Genomic DNA, 22,841 nt, shown 5'->3' with positions numbered 1-22,841 from the left:
ACTGAAGATAATATATCATGGGGTAATTATTTATATAGTATAGCTTTTGAATATACATCGTTAATAGTTACCTCGGTTTTACTCATTGTAGGTGAGTTTGGGAAGAGAACCAACTAGCGTGGATATGTTTAAGGAATGTTATTCAAATGAGAGTGGTGAAGGTGAAGCTGCTCGTGCCTTTATAAGTAATTTTACAAAAGTAGATCAAATATATCATACACATGATATCAGTAGATGTATATTTATATGTTAATCACCATAAACCACTTGTGAGGTTTTTATTTCATTTGGAGTATACTTTTAGGTCGGAGATAAAAGAAAATATCTATTAACCATATCTTTAATTTAATTAGTTGTAGTTGACACTTATGGTAAGCATTGCATATACTGTGATTGGGCTATAGTATTTCATATATCGAATATCAGAGTAGAATTATAACCAAATCATCTATTTATAGGATATATTTGATTGTATAGCTGTGTATTATTATGTGATAGTTATCCTTTGTATAGCTCACAAATTAGTTGGCAATTTTCCATGTATATCGATGCCATCTCCTGTATATATACTGGTCATATTATTGAATAAAATATCAACGATTTACAATCTCTTTTATGCAGGAAAAAAATGAAAAAACTTACTGAGAAACTCGGTGATGGTGCAACTGATGCACCTGGACCAGATGATGTTTTTGCCACGATAATGGGTACAGCTAAAAATGGTACTGCAGAAATGTATGAATTTGGTGTTCGCGCCAATCATTTGTGGGGTGCAGGACCTAGTCGATTAGCTGTTAACAAAGAAAATGCTCAGCTGATGTCTAAAAATGCAAAACTTGAAGATGAAAATGCAAGGTTAAAAGCCCTAGTGGAGAAGAATAATGGTCTGGGTGTTCAGAATGATGGTTCGTGTGTTCATGATAATGGTTCGGGTGTTCAACGTTTAAGGGTATGTTTCAATTTAATAGCTTAGTGTTTTTTCTACCCTTTTAGCGTTCATAAATGTTTTTTTGACAACTTAATTTTAGCTCGGAAAGGAAGTTTATATAAAAAGCATTAACTTCGAGAACGTAGCAAGAGGATGGTTGAAGAGCATGGATCCAAGTACGGTTGTTTTGGGGACAGAAATTGGATATGATTGGTGTGAGGTCGAGGTTCAAGCGGCCATAAAAAAAGATGAAGCTTTGTTTAGGCCATTTAATCATTTTATATGCATTCGGGACGTCACTGGTACGTCTATTGCTTGGCCTGTTAAGTTAATCGAGGTATGTTCTTGTTATAATTGTAATAATTAAGATTAATTTTTATAATGTGCACCTTTATGCTTATACATGGATGGTTTAATTTGTAGTTGGTACGTGGTGATTGATCAAGATGGATGGTGGCGGCTTGAAGACTTTTTGTGTTTGAGACAATTTGTTAATGTATGTGTTGGTGTGTTTGAGACAATGATCCGTTGATGTTAAACATTTTCCTATGGTGATTATATTTTGATTGAAACAATATAATTGTAACTTTAATGTGATGATCAAAATTATATTTTATATTTAATATTTGTTTTGTAATTTAAAAAATTTTAAATTATTGTAATTGTAATGAATAATAAATTGATGAATCAAAAGAAAACTGGATCCGAACAGGCCCAAATAGGGATGACGCCCGCGGGTAATGGGTGCGGATCTTATATACCCGCGACCCGCCCATCGGGTTGTTTTTTTCTCGTAGAGACCCGTTACCCGCCCGCGGGTAAAAATATTTCGCCCATACCCGTGACCCGCGGATACCCATGACCCGCGGGTAATAAAAATATACAACTTGGTAAAATAATTAAAAAGCTATAGATTTAATTATAAACCATATATGTACAAGCTACATGTAAAATGACTTAAAAATTATTTTTTTTACTTATATGTAATATTATATATGTAATAATTATTATATTACCAATATAACTAATAGACAAAATTTGTCTTATTTATTATGAATAGTACTATTCAATTTTTTACTTTTTACAAATCTAACCCCCTAACTTCTATTAAAATACAAATCGAACCCCGCTTATTTATTATGAATAGTACTATTTAATTTTTTACTTTTTACAAATCTAACCCCCTAACTTCTATTAAAATACAAATCGAACCCCGGGGGTTCGATTTGTATTTTAATGGAAGTACTTTTTACAAATCTAACCCCCTAATATATCTAATAGACAAAATTTGTCATATTTGTTATGAATAGTACTATTCAATCTTTTACTTTTTACAAATCTAACCCCCTAATTTCCATTAAAATACAAATCGAACCCCCTGATTCCCAATTATTTTTGGGTACTTACATAATTTATAATTATTTTAGGACGCTTTTATTGGTACTAACATAGTTTCTCAGTATATTAGTACAATTTTTTGGGTCCTAATATGATCTAACATACAAATTTAGGCGTCATATGACCCTTTTGTGCGTCTCAAAGTATTATAAAGTGTCCTAATATGTTACATGATATGACCCTTTCGATGTTATTTATAGGACTCAAACAAAGGTCCTATAAGCGTTAGGACCCTTTTCGGTTAATAGGACGGCCGTTGATAGGTCGTGCGATTTGGGTGTCCTATCAGGCAAAGGGTCCTAATAATGGGCCTTTTAGGACACTTATGGGTGTGCTAAAGTCAGTTTTCTTCTAGTGTTAGCAGTTAGGTCTTAAAACATATCACTTTGAAATTACCAAATACAAATAAAATATTTCAGTGCTAACCATTAGTTAAGCTTGACAAACGCAGTTACTAGTTGAAACAGAAACTTGTCCCTTGAGGTGTGTCGGGTTTTAATTTTTATATTTTTATTAATGTTAGTTAATAATTATAATTACAAAATTATATTTCAATTAAAATCAATATATAATTAAAAATTACAATTCATAAAAAAAAAAAAAAAAAAAAAAGACATTACATATCAACAACAACATACCCAATCCCACATGCGTGGGGTATGGGGGAGGTGAGACGTAGACAATCCTACCTCTATCTTTGGATAAAGAGATGTCATTTCTCCACCCCGAGTGAAACACTCCAAGAATCGAGAAAGTCCTCCCTCTCTCTATCCGACGGATAAAGAGATTGCTTCCAAGGGGACCTCCGGCCAAAAGAAGAAAAAATAATTCAAGGAAAAATAAAAAAATAAAAAAAAACTATAAAAGTGAGTAAAAGAAAAAAAAGCAATTAAATCAAAAGAGACTCCATGAAAATGGTAGTATCAAATTTTCATGTGTTTGAAAGCATATCTGGAGTTCAATTTAGGCTATAAACGACAGTCAAGTCGCCAATAAATCGACGCTTACTGTTGACTCGCTTAATAGAGCCGTAATACATACATACATACATACATACATACATACATACATACATACATACATACATACATACATACATATATATATATATATATATATATATATATATATATATATATATATATATATATATATATATATATATATATATAACAACAGTACATATCCTAAAATAAAAAACAACACAATTCTTAAACTATCTCACGATTATGCCATAGAAGCGAAACTAGAGTATGTCGAAGATACTCATGCTCGTCTTTGTCACGCAGCTCTTTTGTCTTCTCAAGATATATATCACACCTTTCGTACCAAGTTGATCCTTGTAGGCTGTTGACCGACATGTAGTAAGATTTATTTTCAACGATGTTAAAATCATTGTCTTCAATTAGCATGTTGTACAATTTTATGCAAGCATATGTGACTCTTTTGATTGCGTTTATGCCCTAGCATGTTGTCTTAAAATACCCCAACGACCTTGCAAAAGTCCAAATGTCCTCTCAACGTCTTTACGAGCTCCAGATTGTTTCTTTTTAAGTATGTCCTTTTTGGATCAGTAACACCTGAGAATCCCTTAACAAAAGATGCCCATGAGGGGTATATCCCATCGGCAAGATTGTATCCTCGATCAAAATCAACATCTCCAAAATCAACATCTCCATTATTTTCAAGAAGACTTTGCGACATTCGATAACGCCGTTTGAAATAAGAAGGGGGACTTCGGATCTTCAACAAAGTAATCGTTCATCAAACGATTGTGCGACTCAACACAATCACGATATATGTAGCGACGTCTTCGTCTTGATCCAGCTAGTGAACTTTCAACCTCATTGCGTTCATCACACTCTCTAGTAATTAGCATGTTATTTCGATACACAAAATAGCTTGCATTCCGTTCATCACACTTTCTTCGTCGGAACTAGCCATTTTCTAAAAAAAAATATAGTGAATTTGCTTTGAAAGAATGTGGATTTGGTTGTGTGAATATGAAGTTAATTTTGATTGTATATATAGGAAAGTAGGTTGGGTAATATATTTAAAAAAAAAAAAAAAAAAGTACACATGCTCTTAGAAAGCAATAACACATCGAACATTTCTACTTTATACTCCATCATTTAAGTCTTAAAATGGAATGAGTTGGTGTATAGTATGATTATACTTTAGGTGGAATGAGTTGGTGTATAGTATGATTATACTTTAAGGAAGCTTGACACAAAGAAAGGTTGTAAAAGTCGCTAGTTGGGTCCCGACTTGAAGTGGATATTAGTCAACAGTTAATATTGATCAATAAATTTGACTTTAAACGACTAATCCGACTATTAACTGATTTTAACTCGTTGACCGGTGTGGCTGGTGACTTTGACCGACTTGGGCCTAGTCGGCTCGACTTTTATAACACTGCCCAAAAACAGGAAAATGACTGCAACTGGAATACTGGTTGTCAATTCATAAATTATGGAACTGATTATTGGTATTGTCAATTCATAAATGATCACAAGGTGGCAAGGTGCTTTAGTAACTAGTTCTTCGTAATTGTGTTATGGTAGCTTTTTTTTTTTTTGGATAAAAGTTGTGTTATTGTAGTTACCATTACTATTAACCATACACGTAAAAAAGGATTTTGATATTATTTTCGGGTTTAATCTAACACTATGAAAGATGTCATATTTTTTCACAAATAATATAGTAAAGTCTCACAATATGAATACTTAGAAAGTTATTGGACCTTTTATTTGTAAAATTTCTGATGTTAAAATTTACTCCGTAATATACAAGGACTGAAAAAATGTTTATTGTATTTTAGAAAAAGAAAATTAAAAACTTATATTAACATTTTTCTTACATTATCCCTTATATAAAGGATTTTTATGGGTATACTCAGATTTTCAATTCGTTTTGCGAGCTAACTAATCTCAGAGAGATTACTCGCTTTTGCGGGTAGTCCGGAGTTATCCAGAGTGAACCTCCATGACCCCGAGATTAGTTTTGCAGCTTTGTGGATTCAAACCCATATGTATAACACATTCGAGTTCTATCTAGCTAGTTTAGTAATGTCGAGCCAATTTTCAGTGTTGATCTGACTTATATATACATTTCAATGTGGTGACGTTTTTCTGTCGGCGACTTTTGTCACCGCAATTATAATTATTAATTATGATTTTTTTTTTAATCGAGGAATCCCTCCTATGAACGAGCACAATGGCTCCCCCATAGAAGGTAAAACCTCGGGTAATCAAGCCCTCCGAGTGCGAGACCTGGTATCAGGTGAATTGCGCATTATGCGCACCCACTGGTCACACTCCCTTTTTAAACAATTTGACATAGCCAGGAATTGAACCCGGGTAATGTATTTTATTGGACAACTCGGTGGCCACTCAGCCAAGCCTGCGTAGTTTAATTATAAAGCTTAGACCACTCCCTATGGGTTAGTTATCCGTCATTACCCGCTCATTACCCGTAGTTACCCGTAATGAACCATAGGCACGGCTTAGTTACCCGCACTCACCATGGATTTAACGGATGTGTTTAGTTAGTTATAGGAATTGTGGATCCCGGTGGCTTTTTATTGTTGGACTTGATGCTTTATTGCTTGTACGTTGTATATTAAGAGGAGTATTGTTTTAGCCATGATAGGGAGTGTTTAGTTATGAGTTAGTTATAGGATATTGGTGTTGATGTGGCGCTGATGTGGAAGGTTAAGAGGATGAATAGTTTAGTTACGATAGGGAGTGGCCTTATAGTAGAAAGTATAAGGAATTAAGGATAATTAGAATAAAAAAAGGATCGGATTTACCTAAATATAAATTTTAGGGCAAGATTTGAAAAACTAACTAGCTGATACACTTCTAACATCCATTAAAAACTTCACTGTACTGTAAATTGTCAACCAAATACAATTAAAAGAAATTTTTTAGACTTACAAAAATTTTAACAAATACAATTTTTACAAAATAATTTGAAGAAATACAAAGATGAAGGAAAAAAACTATTGTGATCTGAGGAATTACAAGCCACATCATTTTGTATAAACTAGTGAAGAAGCCCTCGCTACGAGGCGGTAGAGGTGTTTACTAAATCTGATTGCCAAAAGAAATCAAAAAATATACAAAAAGGAAATAAATTGAAGTGAATAAAAACTCAAATTCACTGTTTGAAGTTAATTTCTCAGTTCAGTCTTTAAATTTAACTTTAAAACAGTTATTAGTCATTTAAAGAGTGAGGTGATCATAAATAATGTAGGGACCTAAAATGTAAATGTAATTCACTTTGATATTTATTACTCTAAAACAAAGCTTCGTAGTAGTGCGTGTAAGTTCCGTTTTCAATATAGTTTGTTGCGTTTTGTTCGTAACATTATTTCGAGTTTAACGGTTATAGCGGTGAAAACTAACTCGCACCGGAAAAATAGATAAAGCCCGTCAAAGATGTTGGTGATTTTAGGTGAATATTTTATTAAATATGAAAGTTACACTTTGCCCCCTTAGAGGGTTACAGTTTTGACCTCTTGGTGTACGCAAGTTGGCAATTTTTAGTGTTGGTGTCATGTTGGTACATGTAATTAAGCTTAAAGTACAAACACTGTAACGCTAATGGGATACTATTCATAAACTGTGTTTTAGAGAAGGTTAAATTAAATAAGTTGGCAATTTTTAGTGTTAGTGTCATGTTGATACATGTAATTAAGCTTAAAGTACAGACACTTTAAGCACTAAGGGGTTGCTATTCATAAACTTTGGGTTTTATTAGAGAAAAAAATAATAATAAAAATAAATAAATAAATAAATAAATAAATAAATAAATAAATAATAAAAAATAAAAAATAAATAAATGAATTATCATGTGTAACAAAACCAAAAGCACGTCTTTTCACACACACTGCCTTTTATAAAGAAACAAACTCGAAATTTATGATGCCATATAAATTGTTTATTACTCGTAGTTACTTTTTTTTATAAGTTGTTTTGTTCATTCAACATCATTTTGTATAAAATTTGTTTGTAAAATCTTTGTAAGTGTAGAATTCTTCTTCTACGATTAAAACATTAATCAACTAAGTAGACCTTTTAACTGTTACTTATTTAGTAACTACCAATGAACTTTCGTAGTTTCATTGTAATTTATCACAGTTCAATCATCATGCGAACATGTTTTACATGGCGAATGGGGGTATGCGTCCACCCATCTAGTCTAGATCTAGATTACAGTTTACAGTATATATCATATCTCTAGATTAAAAACCAAACAAAAAATTAACTAGGTTGAAGACGTAAATTTTAGCTAATTGACGTATTTCTTTTATTTTATAAATGCTTAATAATCATAACTAGAAAGTTGTTCGACCGTGCGTTGCGGCGGTAATGTTTGATTTTATCCGAGTGGTTATATATGCGTAAATGGCTAATAATATATAAGGCTTTGTGTATCTGCATAGATTTGCATTTACAGAATGACCATGCATATTTCCTACGGTTTAAATACATACATTCAACTTACCGTTCATACATAAATACTCTTAATTGATTCAAACTTATACTCATCCAAACTACTTTGGCATCCCATACTAATGTGCAAGCCTAACAATTTTTAACAAATATCTCACATTAAAAATCCATCCTTTACCTATATATATATATATATATATATATATATATATATATATATATATATATTAAAAAAATCCATCCTTTAATAAGGAATAGAAAACATAGCTAGATTTGATCTAAATCAGTTGTTTGAGTTCAAAAACATTTAGCAATGGAAAAAGTTTATACTTGGATCATAATCTTAAAATAATACTATCAAGTTGTAGTCATTGTATTAGACCTCCAAAGTTTTGTAACAATGTTCTCACTTTCAGATAACTTTTAATTTTTAATTCTAGCGTAACACCTCAAAAGTAGTGTTCTTAAATACAAACTATTAGCCTATTGTAGTTAGTTTTGTTTTGTTAATAAAATTATTTCGATTCTAACAATGCTGGGGAAAAAATTTAACTCGCGGCGAGCACGAAGATACGGGTTATCGTTGTGTTTAGCATTTTTTAAAAAATGTCTGTTTTGGACTTACTTTTTATCGTTTTGTTCATAAAATTATTTCGAGTAAGACGCTGCTATCGAAAAATTTTAACTCGCGGCGAGCGGGAAGATACGGGTTGTCGTTGTGTTTAGCGTTTTTTAAAAAATGTCCATTTCGAAAGTAGTTAGTTTCGTTTTGTTGACAAAAATAGTTCGAGTTTAACGGTACTGGCGAAAAAATTTAACTCGCGGTGAGCAGGAAGATACGGGATGTCGTTGTGTTTAGCGTTTTCTAAAAAGTATCCGTTTCGAACGTACTTTTTATCGTTTTGTTCATAAAATTATTTCGAGTAAGACGCTGCCGTCGAAAAAATTTAACTCACGGCGAGCGGGAAGATATGGGCTGTCGTTGTGTTTAGCGTTTTTTAAGAAGTGTCCGTTTTGAATGCAGTTAGTTTCGTTTTGTTCACAAAAATATTTCGAGTTTAACGGTGTGGTCGGCGAAATTTAATTCGGAGCGAGGAGGAAGATGCGGGCTGTCAAAGTGTTTGGGTGGAGTTTTTATTTTAATTTAGGAAATTGACGGTTTACCCCCTGAGGTGTAGGGTATTTTTTGTTAGTTGGTTATAGTGTTTGGGTGTTGTTGGGGGGGGGGGGGGGGGGGGGGGGGGGGGGGGGGGGGGTTTTGCACTTTTTGTGTGGAGTTTGGAGTCAATGTCGTTTTGACCACTTTTTGGGTAGGAGTAAAGCGTGAGGCTGATCCGTAACATCAACTGCAGAAGAATGCGGTTAGAGTTGATGAACAGGAGAAGGCCGCAATACATCTCCATCATCATTTTCCCCCGGGGCTTATTAATTAGGTTAAGGAAAATATGAAGCGCCCCCATTAAAGAGAACATTCAAGGATACATCGAGTCTCTTGGATTTCACGTCTTAACGTCTATACCCGGACTGAGCATATCCAAGAAAGACACAAGTTGTTTCCTTGGGGACAATTTCTCTCTTAACTGCGCAGGAATATGGGTTGTCGTTGTGTTTAGCGTTTTTTAAGAAGTGTCCGTTTTGAATGCAGTTAGTTTCGTTTTGTTCACAAAAATATTTCGAGTTTAACGGTGTAGTCAGCGAAATTTAACTCGGAGCGAGGAGGAAGATACGGGTTGTCGAAGTGTTTGGGTGAAGTTTTTATTTTAATTTAGGAAATTGACGGTTTACCCCCTGAGAGGCAGGATATTTTATGTGAGTTGGTTATAGTTAAGGGGAGGGGGTTTTTTGCACTTTTTCTGTGGAGTTTGAGGTAAATGTCGTTTTGAACACTTTTTGGGCCGGGGTGGGAGCAAAAGGACCAAATTCCGCGTTTTTTAAGTATATAGGGACAATGACAATACTATCGTTATTTACTGTATATACTTTTTATTAGATAAAGTTGATATATATCTAGAAACTCCATGACTACACGATTATACAAATATTTTATATTTAATTACATAACGTGTTTAGACCATAAAACTATAAAACATTCCAACAAGTGTATAAATTTGATAGCAGGTTGTTAACCTTTGTTGAGACCTGTAGCACTTATAGGTTAACCCCCATACCAACTATTCCCCAAAAAATACAATATACAACATAACAACATAACTTTTAAAAAGCAACCATTAATTTCTTGATTACCCTAAATTCACCTAATTTGGTCAATAATCATCTCATAATCTTTCATTTCTGCTCACCAAATCACATTCTCATGCACAACAAGTAACACTTGCCCCGTACCCTCATATAATTCATGACATGCCTCCCCTTACCATAACTTCAACATGAACTATCATCCTTCACCTTCCACATTAAACACTACCATCATGTCTAATTCTTCATTCTTTATTTCTCCGGTCACTGGCCGGAAGTTCTTTTTTGATGTTCAAATCATCGAGCTTTTTGTTGCCATTTTGGTTTTCGTTACCATACATGCTTTAAGGCAAAGGAAACGAAAAGGGCTACCCGTGTGGCCGTTCGTTGGGATGTTGCCTTCGTTAGTACTTGGCCTTCGTGTTGACATGTACGAATGGATTTCTCAAATTCTTTGTAAACAAAACGGGACGTTCACTTTTCAAGGCCCATGGTTTACTAATCTTAACTGTATAGTAACTGCTGACCCGCGTAACCTCGAGCACCTTCTCAAAACTAGGTTTCAAGCATACCCAAAAGGCCCGTATTTTCGTCAGGCCTTAAAAGATCTTCTTGGAGATGGTATCTTTAATGCTGATGATGATATTTGGCAGAAACAGAGGAAGACAGCTAGTATCGAGTTTCACTCGTCTAAATTTAGAAACTTGACTACTGAGTCGTTATTAGAGCTCGTTCACAGACGATTGTTGCCTGTTTTGAAAGAGTCTGTAAAACAATCTACTGCGATTGATCTACAAGACATCCTTTTAAGATTGACTTTTGATAATGTTTGTATGATAGCTTTCGGGGTTGACCCGGGTTGTTTAAGTCCCGGGCTTCCTGAAATACCATTTGCACAAGCGTTTGAAGCAGCTACTGAAGCAACTATATTACGGTTTGTTAGTCCAACTCTAGTTTGGAAGATCATGAGGCATTTTAACCTCGGGTCTGAAAAGAAACTGAAGGAATCGATAATAGGAGTAGACAGTTTTGCAGACGAGGTGATACGTACCAGGAAGAAAGAAATTTATATGCAGGGTGAAGACAAGAAACAAAGGTCTGATTTGTTGACTATTTTTATGGGACATAAAGATGAACAGGGACGACCTTTTTCAGATAAGTTTTTACGCGATATTTGCGTGAATTTTATACTTGCTGGAAGGGATACTTCTTCGGTTGCATTGAGTTGGTTTTTTTGGCTTCTTGATCGCAATCCAACGGTGGAAGAAAAGATTCTGCGTGAGATATGTCGGATTGTGAAGGAAAGAGAGGATGAAGGTGAACGTGAAAATGAGGACCTAATATTTAAACCAGAAGAGGTAAAAAAGATGGACTATTTACATGCAGCCATATCTGAGTCGTTAAGATTATACCCTTCAGTACCAGTTGATCATAAAGAGGTAATACTTGCTACTATCCAATCTGACCCATTCTATTATGTTACCCAACCCAGCCCTTTTCTATACGTTACCCAACCCGGCTAATATAAAAGTCGGTCGATGCGTTGGTTTGGGGACTAACCTGTCCCAAATCACCCAAAAAACACCTTAAAAATCCGTTAACGCTAAAAAAATCGGGTCAAAGGATCAAGAATTTTATATTTTTTAAAATTAGATTTTGGACCACATATCTATGTTTGAAATATTTATGTTTTTATGTTTGATATATATGTGTGTAATATATATGTTTAATTTATTTATTACTAAGTCAACGTTGGTCAGCGCCCGACTCATCCCCGACTCAACTGACTCGTCCCTCCAAGGTTCCGACCGAATCGTCCCCAACTCGCAACTTTTACAACCTTGCCCAACCCGGCCCATTTCTATATGTTACCAACCCGGCCCATCAATATGTTACCCATCCCGCCACTCATCCATTTTACCACATCTAGCCTAAGGCTTCATTAGGTCAACCTGTTGTTAGCTTTAATTTTACTAACTCATTATATTGTTTCCCCTAAAATACTAAATGCAGGTCGTAGAAGATGATGTATTTCCGGATGGGACAGTGTTGAAGAAAGGAACAAAAGTGGTTTACGCCATATACGCAATGGGAAGAATGGAAGCAATATGGGGAAAGGACTGCAGGGAGTTCAGACCAGAAAGATGGACGAGGGACGGGCGGTTCATGAGTGAATCAGCCTACAAGTTCACCGCCTTCAACGGTGGGCCCAGGTTATGTTTGGGAAAAGACTTTGCCTACTACCAGATGAAATTCGTTGCAGCCTCCATTTTATACCGGTATAAAGTAGCGGTGGTTGAAAACCATCATGTAGTTCCAAAGCTTGCACTCACGATGTACATGCAGCATGGGCTAAAAGTGAAGCTTCGCAAACGTAACAAGTATGATCTTCAAATGTATCAGAATAACGAATATTGAGCTCCTAGTGACGATGTGTGGTGTTTATGTGTTTTTTATAACTTATTCTTTCTTTACGATTTTTAATTTAAAACAATTTATATAAATCAAAGTTGTATTGCACAGATTGAAGAAAGATGTGGGTAGAGAGTAGCAAAAAAATTTGGAAATGCATCTTATTGTAACTTACTTAAATATAAATAAAAGATTTGTTGGTGATTCATGTTCAAATAGCTACTTTGCTAATAAAATTATACCAATATTCATGATGACATATTAATGTTTATATTGAAATGAAAAACATGGTTCCAGTTCTACCTTATTTCAAGCTTTCCCTGCCCATTCTTCATAGAATTCTTGAAGGAACTCCTCCATGAACTTATGCCTTTTCTCTGCCCTTTTCTTCCCTGCCTGATATCAAACAAATAATTTTAATCTTTAGATAAGCGACTTTGTTTCTCAAACGAATGTTATTTAGATTTAATATTGATTTCCTATTAGAACATGTGGATTTAATATAACCACCTTTGTTTTCATTAGATCCTTAAGCTTAAGAAGCTTTTCATGAAAGTGATTCACAGTAGTTTGCTCTTCTTTCTTCATGTATTGGTCCTTTGACAAATCCAATCGAGGCTGAATGTTAGGATCATGAAGCACCCTATTTCTACTTCCACCAAAAGTAAAACAACGAGCAATCCCTGTACACAAATTCATTCATTATGGTAAATAATATAAAACATAATCTTCTCCGACTTCACTAAACCATGATGCTTTTTGTTTATATATAATATACATGCACGCCATATAAGCTGGGAAAAAACTGTAATCATAAGCTTAATATCTATTAGCATTTGCCAATGGGGCTTTGCCTCATTGGTCACCATGTTAACATGGTGTTCGAGGAGACCAGGGTTCGAGTCTCGGGGGGGGGGGGGGATTTTCGTGAATTAACTTCGTGTGCTAACCACTAACATTGCCTTTCAAAAAAAAAAAAAAAAAAAAAAAAAAAAAAAAAAAAAAATATCTATTAGCATTTAAGAAACCAAGATGAATAGTATTGGACATTAATTAGATTATGTTGATTTACCAATAGCACCGATTGCGTCAAGTCGGTCAGCATCTTGCACAACACCAAACTCTCGTGAATTAGAACCATTTGTGACTCCATTTATCTCCTCCTTGAAACCTTTACATTTATTTGATGAGTAAAGTACCAGATAAAGATAATTAATACAACTATTAGATCTCGGTAGATGAACCTACCCATCCCCTTTATAATAATAGCTAAAATCGTGCTGCTCATAAGGATATCCACACCCTCATTTGCAAGAAAATTTTCTACAATTTTCTCTTCAGATGGATCCCTGCATAACATAAAAGAAAAACATTCCGATTTGTATAGAATAAAGCGAACCAAAAAGGCAAAACAACTTTGAGGTACATGAAACATGAACAATGTATGAAACTGTAAAAAAAAAATTAGTAAACTTAAGAATTTGATTTTAAAAAGGTTGTAATGGTCTCTTTTCTGTTGACACATAAAATTCAGAAGCACATGTAAATATCATCACTGTCATATAAACGAAATACTACAACTCAAAAGCCATTTTCCGAAGATAAAATACACAACAGTAGCAGTAGCGACGATCAAGACGTATGAAAAACCTTAACATATTTGCAACAAATAAGAGGCTTACTTCAAGTACTTGTAGTCACCTGCATATAAAACTATAAACTATCATCAACAGCTACAATTTAGACAAAGTTTTAGAAATCATAAATCAACAGTAGCATAAAAAACAATCACCTATATCATGAAGAAGTGCAGCTAGCTCAACCTGCAAAAATATTAATAATGTGAAATAGATATCATAAACTTGTTATCCACAAATATGCTGAAATTAGACAGCAAATTAGACTAGCCGTTCTGCCTATAGTACTAAACCTAATAAAATCAAATACAGTACAATTAACTTTTCAAAAAAAAAAAAAAAATACAGTACAATTCATCAATCTGCTCAACAATATTCTGAACATCAACTTCATATGTAAAGCAATATTCTATCTTTGATCTTATTTCATTTCAGTTACTACTATTTTAGGCCTCCGCGCCGATTATCAAACTATATTTTGCGATAAACTTGTTAAAACTAATTTCAAGTTGAATAACTAATTAAACATCAAATTTAAGCAGCTTAATTTGTGAATGGAATACATGTGCAGATGAACGATTAAAATAAACAAAGAGATACATAATTAGGATTAAATTTAATATTTAATAATAATAATAATAATAATAATAATAATAATAATAATAATAATAATAATAATAATAATAATAATAATAATAATAATAATAAAAAAATTACATACGATTAGGAGTGAAAATGGATTTGAAATGTGTTCTTCGCGTGCAAGGGAGAGAGCAAGATCACGAACACGAAAAGCGTGAGCAGAATCATGAGATGCATCGTTTCCTTTCATCATCATCTCAACTAATTTCTCTGCGTTTTTTACTACTGCTTCTTTACTAGTATTCGCCATTAGTATTATTTTTCCACTTCTTTGCTTTACGAAACTGCTGCTTCGCCAAAGGTAAACAAACGAACGATTGTGTCGACTTTTTTTTTTTTTTTAGTCTTTGTTAAGTTACGTCACTAGTCCTTCACTTTTAAAAATTATATGTTTTGTCCTTGTAGTTTTTAATTCAAACGAGGGTGGTCATTTTTAATAACTTTTGTTAATCAGTCTCCGTTATCTGGAACATGTGCCGGTCACATGATGACTAAAAAGGTAATTTACACATTGACTCTTTGACTCTTAAACATTATATAACGATTATAATCCCTAACGTCATATTCTAGGTTTTCATTGTCACGGATCTAATTCCACACGATTAAAGTTTTAGGGTTCAATTTGGTTAGGGAATATTCACTGCATCAATCGTTAAGGCAATTATCTCGTTACGATGAGGTGTTATTGCGGATGTCATGCCATTATTCGAACCTCTTCCACTGCCAAGAACCATAGACGATTTTTTTACACATGTCAGGTATGAATAGATGCTAATATTGATAATTTTAGCATTTGCAGTAGTCTAAATGCTCCGTTTTCAAATATTGATAAAATTTTACAATTTGTACAAATGCTCTTTCTTTCGATGGGTTGATCAAGTGAGGTGCAATTGCCCGATTGAGGTATTATTTGGATTGTTGAGAGTTAAAGATGATGAAATTCGAAGGCTTAGGATTAGGTTTTGGGTTGTTGGGTTTGTCATAGTGTTAATGATCGTTGTGTTTTGAATTAGAGTAGAATTTGAATAGTAGGCTGCACTTTGAATTTTGATTGTCATTTCGCAATTTAATTTTGTACTTGTATTGTGATTGTCGATCTGCACTACATTTTGAAATGGGTTGCAGTGTTGTAATGTTATTGTCTAAGTGTTAATGTTATTGTCAATTTACACTACATTTGAATGTGATTGTCAATTTTCAAGGACTGCAAATTACCTTTTTAGCCATCATGTGACCGGCACATGTTCCAGGTAACGGAGACTGATTAACAGAAGTTATTAAAAGGACCACCGCCGTTTGGATTAAAAACCACAGGGACGAAGCATATAATTTTTAAAAGTTAGGGACTAGCGACGAAATTTAACAAAGACCACATGGACCATCGGTGTAATTAACTCTTTTATTATTATTATTTTAGCAAAAATAACGAATACTATAAATAACGGGATCTTCTTCGAGAAATGAAGATCCTAACCGATACACCAAATAGATGACGCAATCGGACGGCTCGAAATAAATAAATGTCACAAGCCAACTGTGACGACTCCGTCAAAGCACTTAACGGCTCCGTCACTTGGTCCCACAGCTTGATCGAAACTCTATATGAATTTAATAAAACAACCTTGCATTCTTTATTTAAAAATGATTTCCTATAAAGGAAATCTACTAAAATGTATAAGTTTAGAAAAACTATACAATAAAACTTTAACCAAAAGTTGACCAAAACAAAGTCAACAAACAACCACTATTTAATGTAACAAAATAGAATGCAAGTTAATGTTTAACAAAAGCTGCCATCATAAAAATGCAGACTCTCTAAGCACAGCGGAAGCAATCAATCATGAACCTGAGAATAAAACATGCGAGTAACTGTCAACAAAAATGTTGAGTGAATTATAGGTTTAATATTGCAAACAATATTTAATTTAAACAATAAAAAATTTATGTTTGAAAACATAAAACTCCTTTTAAACCACCAAATTATATGCTAGAAAACATATAATAAAACATTATTCCATTTTCCGTGAGCCACCTGGTAACCACTTAACCATTTATTTACCCTTGCCAAACACAATAAATAATATACACCGAACAAGTGTATCTACAACAAAATACGAAGTACTAAACATTCCGATTATAAATTGCTAGCGCGACTAGCTCGAAATGGGGTTGTCAAACCCGATAGATCTATCCATAGGATTCGCGTTCACTAGTAGAAACCAGTGATTACAGTTACCAGACTAGGGAATATTTTTGTTCAACTCACAATGAATAATTTAAACCAACTTCCACTTGTCCAAAATATAAAATAAATTGCATGTATTCTCATCCCAAAAGATTTAAATAGAAAAATGGGACTATAACTCACCTTAAATAGCAACTGAAGAAACCACAAAGACAAGCGAACAGCACGTAAAGTAAAGTGATCACGAAAGATCACAACGCCGACCTATAAATAAAGCAGGTCGAAATAAATAACTAACTTAGGCCAAGTCTTAGTATGATAGCTATTGTACATGTTGCAAGTAGACATAGAACATTACTCAGCAAGCATCGGTTTGATTGGAACAGCATAAGGACACACACTTTCTATTTTTAGAAAGTTTCTATTTTTAGCAGGTTTCCATTTTTGGAAAGTTTTTCTATTTTAGGAAAGTTTCTATTTTTGGAAAGTTTCTATTTTTGGAAAGTTTCTATTTTTGGAAAGTTTCTATTTTTGGAAAGTTTCCAAATTTAGAAAGTTCAACAGAAGTCAACTGAAAGTCAAAGTCAACCGAAAGTCAACTCAAAAGTCAACCTTGGTCAAACCTAGTCAACATTAATTTTAAAAGTGTAAGTTATAATAATAACATAGGTTATAATGTTATTTAAAGTCAAATGTGTATAATAATGTTTTAACATAAGTTTAATTAAATAAAATGAATTATTAAAATTAACTTAAGTTGAAATGCTATAATTAGTATAACATAAGTATTTAATTAATTAATTAAATATCAATCATAATATAAATATTATTAATTTATAATGAATTTTAAATCATATCATAAGTATTATTAATTAATAATGAATTATTAATCATATCATAAGTTTCTAATTAAAATTATTAAATCATAAGTATTTAATAATTAAGTCATAATTAAATAATAATTAAGTCTTATAATAATTAAATAATTATTTAATCTTTATTATAAGTCTTATAATAATTTCTCATAATTAAATTTAATACTTATCATAAGTATTTTCCTTTAACAAATAAAAGTGTTATTAATAATAAGTTTAATTAACATGCTAATTAAATCATAATTAATAATTAATTAATATAATAAATAATTATATTAAAAGTCTTAAAATAAAATAATTACTTCTTTAACATAAGTAATTTATTTAATAATGAAATCCATTAATTTTTATCATAAGTTAAATCATTAACCATAAGTATAAAGTTTAAAAGTTCGCCGGGTCGTATCTTGAGCCCCGGGTGTCGGTTTCGGGCAAGCCACATGTGTAACTTCACCTACTCAAACCACCCGACACATTTATGAACTCAAGAACACTCCAAGAACAGTCCCTAAGTCGTGCATATCAGCCATGACTTCATTTGGGAAATCAATTTACTCAAAACACTAATTCGGGCGAAACGGGTGAACCGTGGCTCGGATTTAGGTGACCCGAACATGAATATTCGTCTCACCATCAGTCCTAACCAAAAGAGGCACCCTAAAGACACCAAGGATGGTCACAAAGTCGGACCCAACCTTGTTCATGCCAAGAACACCTTTCAATTTTTAACAAAAACCAAATTAAGCGTATCTAGGGCTCCGGGAATCGAAACGACATGAATCCGGAGTCTAAAATTAATGTCTTGATGAGAGGAACTCATTTATGTACTTTATTTTAACATTCATATCAGTTACAAAGTCAGAATATACGATTCAAACTGCTGTCCAAAATTTACAAACCGAAATCATACGCAAACGAGTAATTCTACGCATTCAAACAACATTACAACAATTTATACATATCATACTAATCATATAACATCAAAATACAGAAAAATAAATAAAAATGGAAAGTTCTAGGGTTAGGGTTTATACCCTAATCGAGAAACAAAGTATATGATCGCGTAGAGAACGAAACAAGGAACGCGATGGTGTTAATTGATTTATGATCCAAGCTTTATTTTTGATTGATGAAGATGATGAATGGTGGTGGTGGTGGCGTCAACTAGAGAGAAAGAAGAAGGGGAGAGCAAAAATATTAAATTAGGTTTAGGTATTTTGAGACCAAAATTTGTGTAAATGAGGAAAATACAAAAAGAGAAAGGGTATTACCCCCTCCCCCTTGGCTTCGGCCGATTTTGTGAAGGGGTGGGCCCCATGGTGGGCCAACTTGCTTAATTGATAAATCCTTGTGGCCCGAAAGCCCGAACGAAACCCGAAACGCGAAAACACGCTTACGCGATTAAAAATCCGGAAAGATAACAAACGCGCGACGAAAAATAAATATAAATACACCTATTAATAATATGACCTTAAAATATCATATTTAAAATAATTAGGATTTAAATATCCCAAAAACGCGACCGTTGGTTTGAAAACCGAAAAGATTCGCCGAACGGAAATCCGCGACACGTAGAAACGTACGATTTAAAATATGAATACAAATATTCATTTAACACATAATAATTAATATATTATTACAAAAATAATAATATAGGTCATAGAAATGACGTGGCACGAATAACAGTTAACGGTCGTTAAATAATTAACGATAAAAGATAACGGAAAAAGTAGGGTCGTTACAGTACCTTCCCGTTACGGAAATTTCGTCCCGAAATTTAAGCAGGTGCAGGGGTTTTCTCATCATTTGGGAACAAATGCGGGTACTTCTGCCTCATCTGACCTTCACGCTCCCAAGTGAACTCGGGATCGCGCCTGGCGTTCCATCTAACTCGAACAATAGGAATTCTACTCTGCTTAAGAGTCTTAACCTCTCGATCCATAATCTCGACAGGTTCCTCAATAAAATGGAGTTGTTTATCAACATGAAGTTCATCAAGAAGAATGGTTTCATTGACCTCGACCAAACACTTCTTCAAATTCGATACATGAAAACGTTATGAAAAGCGCTAAGCTCTTGTGGCAATTTCGAACGATAAGCCACGGGTCCAATTCTTTCGATAATCTCAAATGGTCCAACAAGACGAGGACTCAACTTTCCCCTTTTTCCAAAACGTATCACACCCTTTCAAGGTGAAACCTTTAACATAACACGGTTACTGACCTGAAATTCAATATCGTTCCTTCACTTATTGGCATAACTCTTTTGCCGATTTCTGGCGGTTCTCAATCTTTCTTTAATCTGTACGATTTTCTCGGTAGTCTCACGAATAACTTCTGGGCCTGTGAGTTGAGCATCCCCAACCTCATTCCAACAGATAGGAGACCTACACTTTCTACCATACAGAGCTTCAAACGGTGCAGCTTCAATACTTCCATGATAACTATTATTATAAGAAAATTCAACCAATGGAAAGTATCTATCCCACCCATTACCAAAATCAATCACGCATGCTCGTAACATGTCTTCCAAAGTTTGAATGGTCCTTTCACTCTGACCATCCGTCTGCGGATGATAAGCGGTGCTCATATCCAATTTAATTCCCAAAGCTTCCTGTAAAGGGTTGCCAAAACCTCGATATAAATCGACTGTCTCGGTCTGAAATAATAGGTACAGGAACACCATGTCTAGAAACAATCTCCTTCAAGTACAAACGAGTGATCTTCTCCATCGAATCCATTTCCTTAATCGACAAAAAGTGAGTTGACTTAGTGAGTCGGTCAAGAATCACCCAAATGGTATCATAACCACCCACAACTCTCGGTAACTTCATAATAAAGTCCATCGTAATACCTTCCCACTTCCACTCGGGAATTTCAGGTTGCACCAAAAGTCCTGACGGTTCTGATGTTCAGCTTTAACCTTAGCACAGGTCAAACACTTAGGCACATACGTAGCAACATCAGCCTTCAAATGAGGCCACCAATACAGCTCCTTAAGATCATGATACATCTTTCCTGAATTAGGATGAATAGAGTACCTAGACTTATGAGCCTCCTCTAGAACAAGTTGTCGCAGATCACCAAACTTCAAAACCCAAAGGCGTCCCGTAAAATACCGAGTACCATCGGTTCGTACCTCTAACTGTTTACTCAAGCCTCGGACCTTCCCGTTACAAAATTCTCCTCCTTCAAGGCTTCTTGTTGTGGCTCAAGAATCTGCCTTGCGAGGTTTGTTCGAATTGTCATATTCAAGGCCCTAAACCTGCGAGGTTCAGCCCCTTTCTTTACGACTTAACGCATCAGCCACAACATTGGCCTTTCCCGAATGATATAAAAGCTCACAATCATAATCATTCAACGTCTCAATCCATCTTCATTGCCTCATATTCAACTGTTTCTGATCAAGGATTTGTTGAAGACTTTTGTGATCGGTGTACACCGTACTTTTAACCCAGAAAGATGCTGTCTCCAAATCTTAAGCGCAAACACAACAGCTCCCAATTCTAAATCATGAGTTGTATAGTTCTGTTCATGAATCTTTAACCGTCGTGCCGCGTAGGCAATGACTTTCTTTCACTGCATCAAAACACAACCCAAGTCTCAGCACGAAGCATCATTATAGATAACAAGATCATCATTACTCTCAGGTAGTGATAATATCAGTGCAGAAGTTAACTTCTTCTTCAGAGTCTGGAAAGCAGACTCTTGTTCACTCTTCCACTCGTACTTCTTCCCCTTATGCGTTAAAGCAGTCAGAGGTTTCGCTACTCGTGAAAACTCTTGAGTGAACCTTCTAATATAGCCTGCCAAACCTAGGAACTGAAGAATCTGAGTAGGAGTTTTCGGAATTTCTCACTTCTCAATTTCCTCAATCTTGGCAGGATCAACTTGAATTCCCTGGTTACTAACAATATGTCCAAGGAATTGAACTTCTCTTAATCAGAAAGCACACTTAGAGAACTTGGCGTACAACTCTTCTTCTCTCAATAAATCAAGCACCAACTTCAAATGTTCTTCGTGCTCTTCATCACTCTTAGAATAAATAAGGATGTCGTTGATGAAAACAATAACGAATTTGTCCAGATAGGGTCTGCACACACGGTTCATGAGGTCCATGAACACAGCAGGTGCATTTGTTAATCCGAACGGCATAACAAGGAATTCAAAGTGGCCATATCGGGTGCGAAAAGCGGTGTTCAGAACATCAGATTCTTTAACATGCAATTGGTGATAAGCAGAACGAAGATCAATCTTAGAATAAATGGACGAACCTTGAAGTTGATCGAACAGATCATCAATTCTCGGAAAAGGGTAACGATTCTTAATAGTACACTTGTTTAACTCGCGATAGTCAATACACAATCGGAACGAATCATCTTTCTTCTTGACAAATAAAATAGGAGCTCCCCAAGGGGACGAACTGGGACGAATGAAATATAGTTGCAACAATGAAGGAAAAAAAATATATGGAGTAGTCACATCGGTGGCATAGATATTTAAGTCAATTCTCTCAAAGGAGATAACGAGGATCATGGACTTCAAAGTAAATTTTCATTACATTTCCAAAAGGAAGACGTACGGAAGGTGTGATCTTTAAACGAGGGTGAACTTCCTAGCACAAGGAGCGAGTAAATCTAGGATTCATCCATATTCTTAAATTTATGTGCGGATGAAAAGAACGCGAATCATGGGTTATAAATAATGGCCGCCTCCAGGTGAGATGAATCTCCAAAAATAATTTCGTGCACTTCAAAGTATTGAATCCTAGGATTGATGTTTACGAGGGTGTTGTGGTTGACAGCGAATATTGAGAGTAGAAACTCCTCAAACGGTCTAGTGAAATATATATCCATGATACCCACTATAACAACAGTTGGGGTAGAAACCCACATAGCGCCTTTTCTACAATAGGGTGACCACCGAGTGTACCCCAAAAAAAATTGATTTATCGGTCCGTGTTTCGGCCATGTCCAACCATAAGAGGGAAAATTTTATGAGCGCAAGGACTTTCCAACAATTTTTATAAAACTGGAATCCGAAGTGGTGTAAGAGTTTCTATCAACGAACTTAATGGTAAGTTTCATCCTTAAACGGAGAATAAGAAGAA

The 22,841-nt window shown here is 34.5% G+C and overlaps 2 protein-coding genes across 2 annotated transcripts; one reads left to right on the top strand and one right to left on the bottom strand.

Annotated features, from left to right (window-relative positions):
* The first annotated feature begins 10,172 nt into the window (after nt 1-10,172).
* On the top strand, nt 10,173-12,534 carry LOC139890210 (cytochrome P450 86B1-like). The gene is made up of 2 exons (XM_071873106.1): nt 10,173-11,420; nt 11,995-12,534. The coding sequence occupies exons 1-2, from the start codon at nt 10,173-10,175 to the stop codon at nt 12,397-12,399; spliced, it is 1,653 nt and encodes a 550-aa protein (XP_071729207.1). The 3' UTR covers nt 12,400-12,534.
* Nucleotides 12,535-12,545: 11 nt separating this feature from the next.
* Nucleotides 12,546-14,947, bottom strand: LOC139893861 (uncharacterized). The gene is made up of 7 exons (XM_071877048.1): nt 14,752-14,947; nt 14,186-14,216; nt 14,076-14,094; nt 13,642-13,742; nt 13,466-13,564; nt 12,904-13,076; nt 12,546-12,789 (listed from the first exon to the last, which is right to left on the bottom strand). The coding sequence occupies exons 1-7, from the start codon at nt 14,920-14,922 to the stop codon at nt 12,703-12,705; spliced, it is 681 nt and encodes a 226-aa protein (XP_071733149.1). The 5' UTR covers nt 14,923-14,947; the 3' UTR covers nt 12,546-12,702.
* Nucleotides 14,948-22,841: the final 7,894 nt, after the last annotated feature.

The sequence above is a fragment of the Rutidosis leptorrhynchoides genome, chromosome 2 (genome assembly GCF_046630445.1).
Source record: "Rutidosis leptorrhynchoides isolate AG116_Rl617_1_P2 chromosome 2, CSIRO_AGI_Rlap_v1, whole genome shotgun sequence".
In the NCBI taxonomy this organism is placed as follows: Eukaryota; Viridiplantae; Streptophyta; class Magnoliopsida; order Asterales; family Asteraceae; genus Rutidosis; species Rutidosis leptorrhynchoides.
This window is presented reverse-complemented; position numbering and strand designations above follow the sequence as displayed.

Excerpts from the sequence above, each read along its gene's own strand:
- LOC139890210 (XM_071873106.1), top strand. The coding sequence starts at position 10,173 with ATGAACTATCATCCTTCACCTTCCACATTAAACACTACCATCATGTCT. Across the intron at positions 11,421-11,994 it reads TACCAGTTGATCATAAAGAG|GTCGTAGAAGATGATGTATT; the intron begins GTAATACTTGCT and ends TACTAAATGCAG.
- LOC139893861 (XM_071877048.1), bottom strand. The coding sequence starts at position 14,922 with ATGGCGAATACTAGTAAAGAAGCAGTAGTAAAAAACGCAGAGAAATTA. Across the intron at positions 14,217-14,751 it reads ATCCATTTTCACTCCTAATC|GTTGAGCTAGCTGCACTTCT; the intron begins GTATGTAATTTT and ends ATATTTTTGCAG. Across the intron at positions 13,077-13,465 it reads TGACGCAATCGGTGCTATTG|GGATTGCTCGTTGTTTTACT; the intron begins GTAAATCAACAT and ends ATTTGTGTACAG.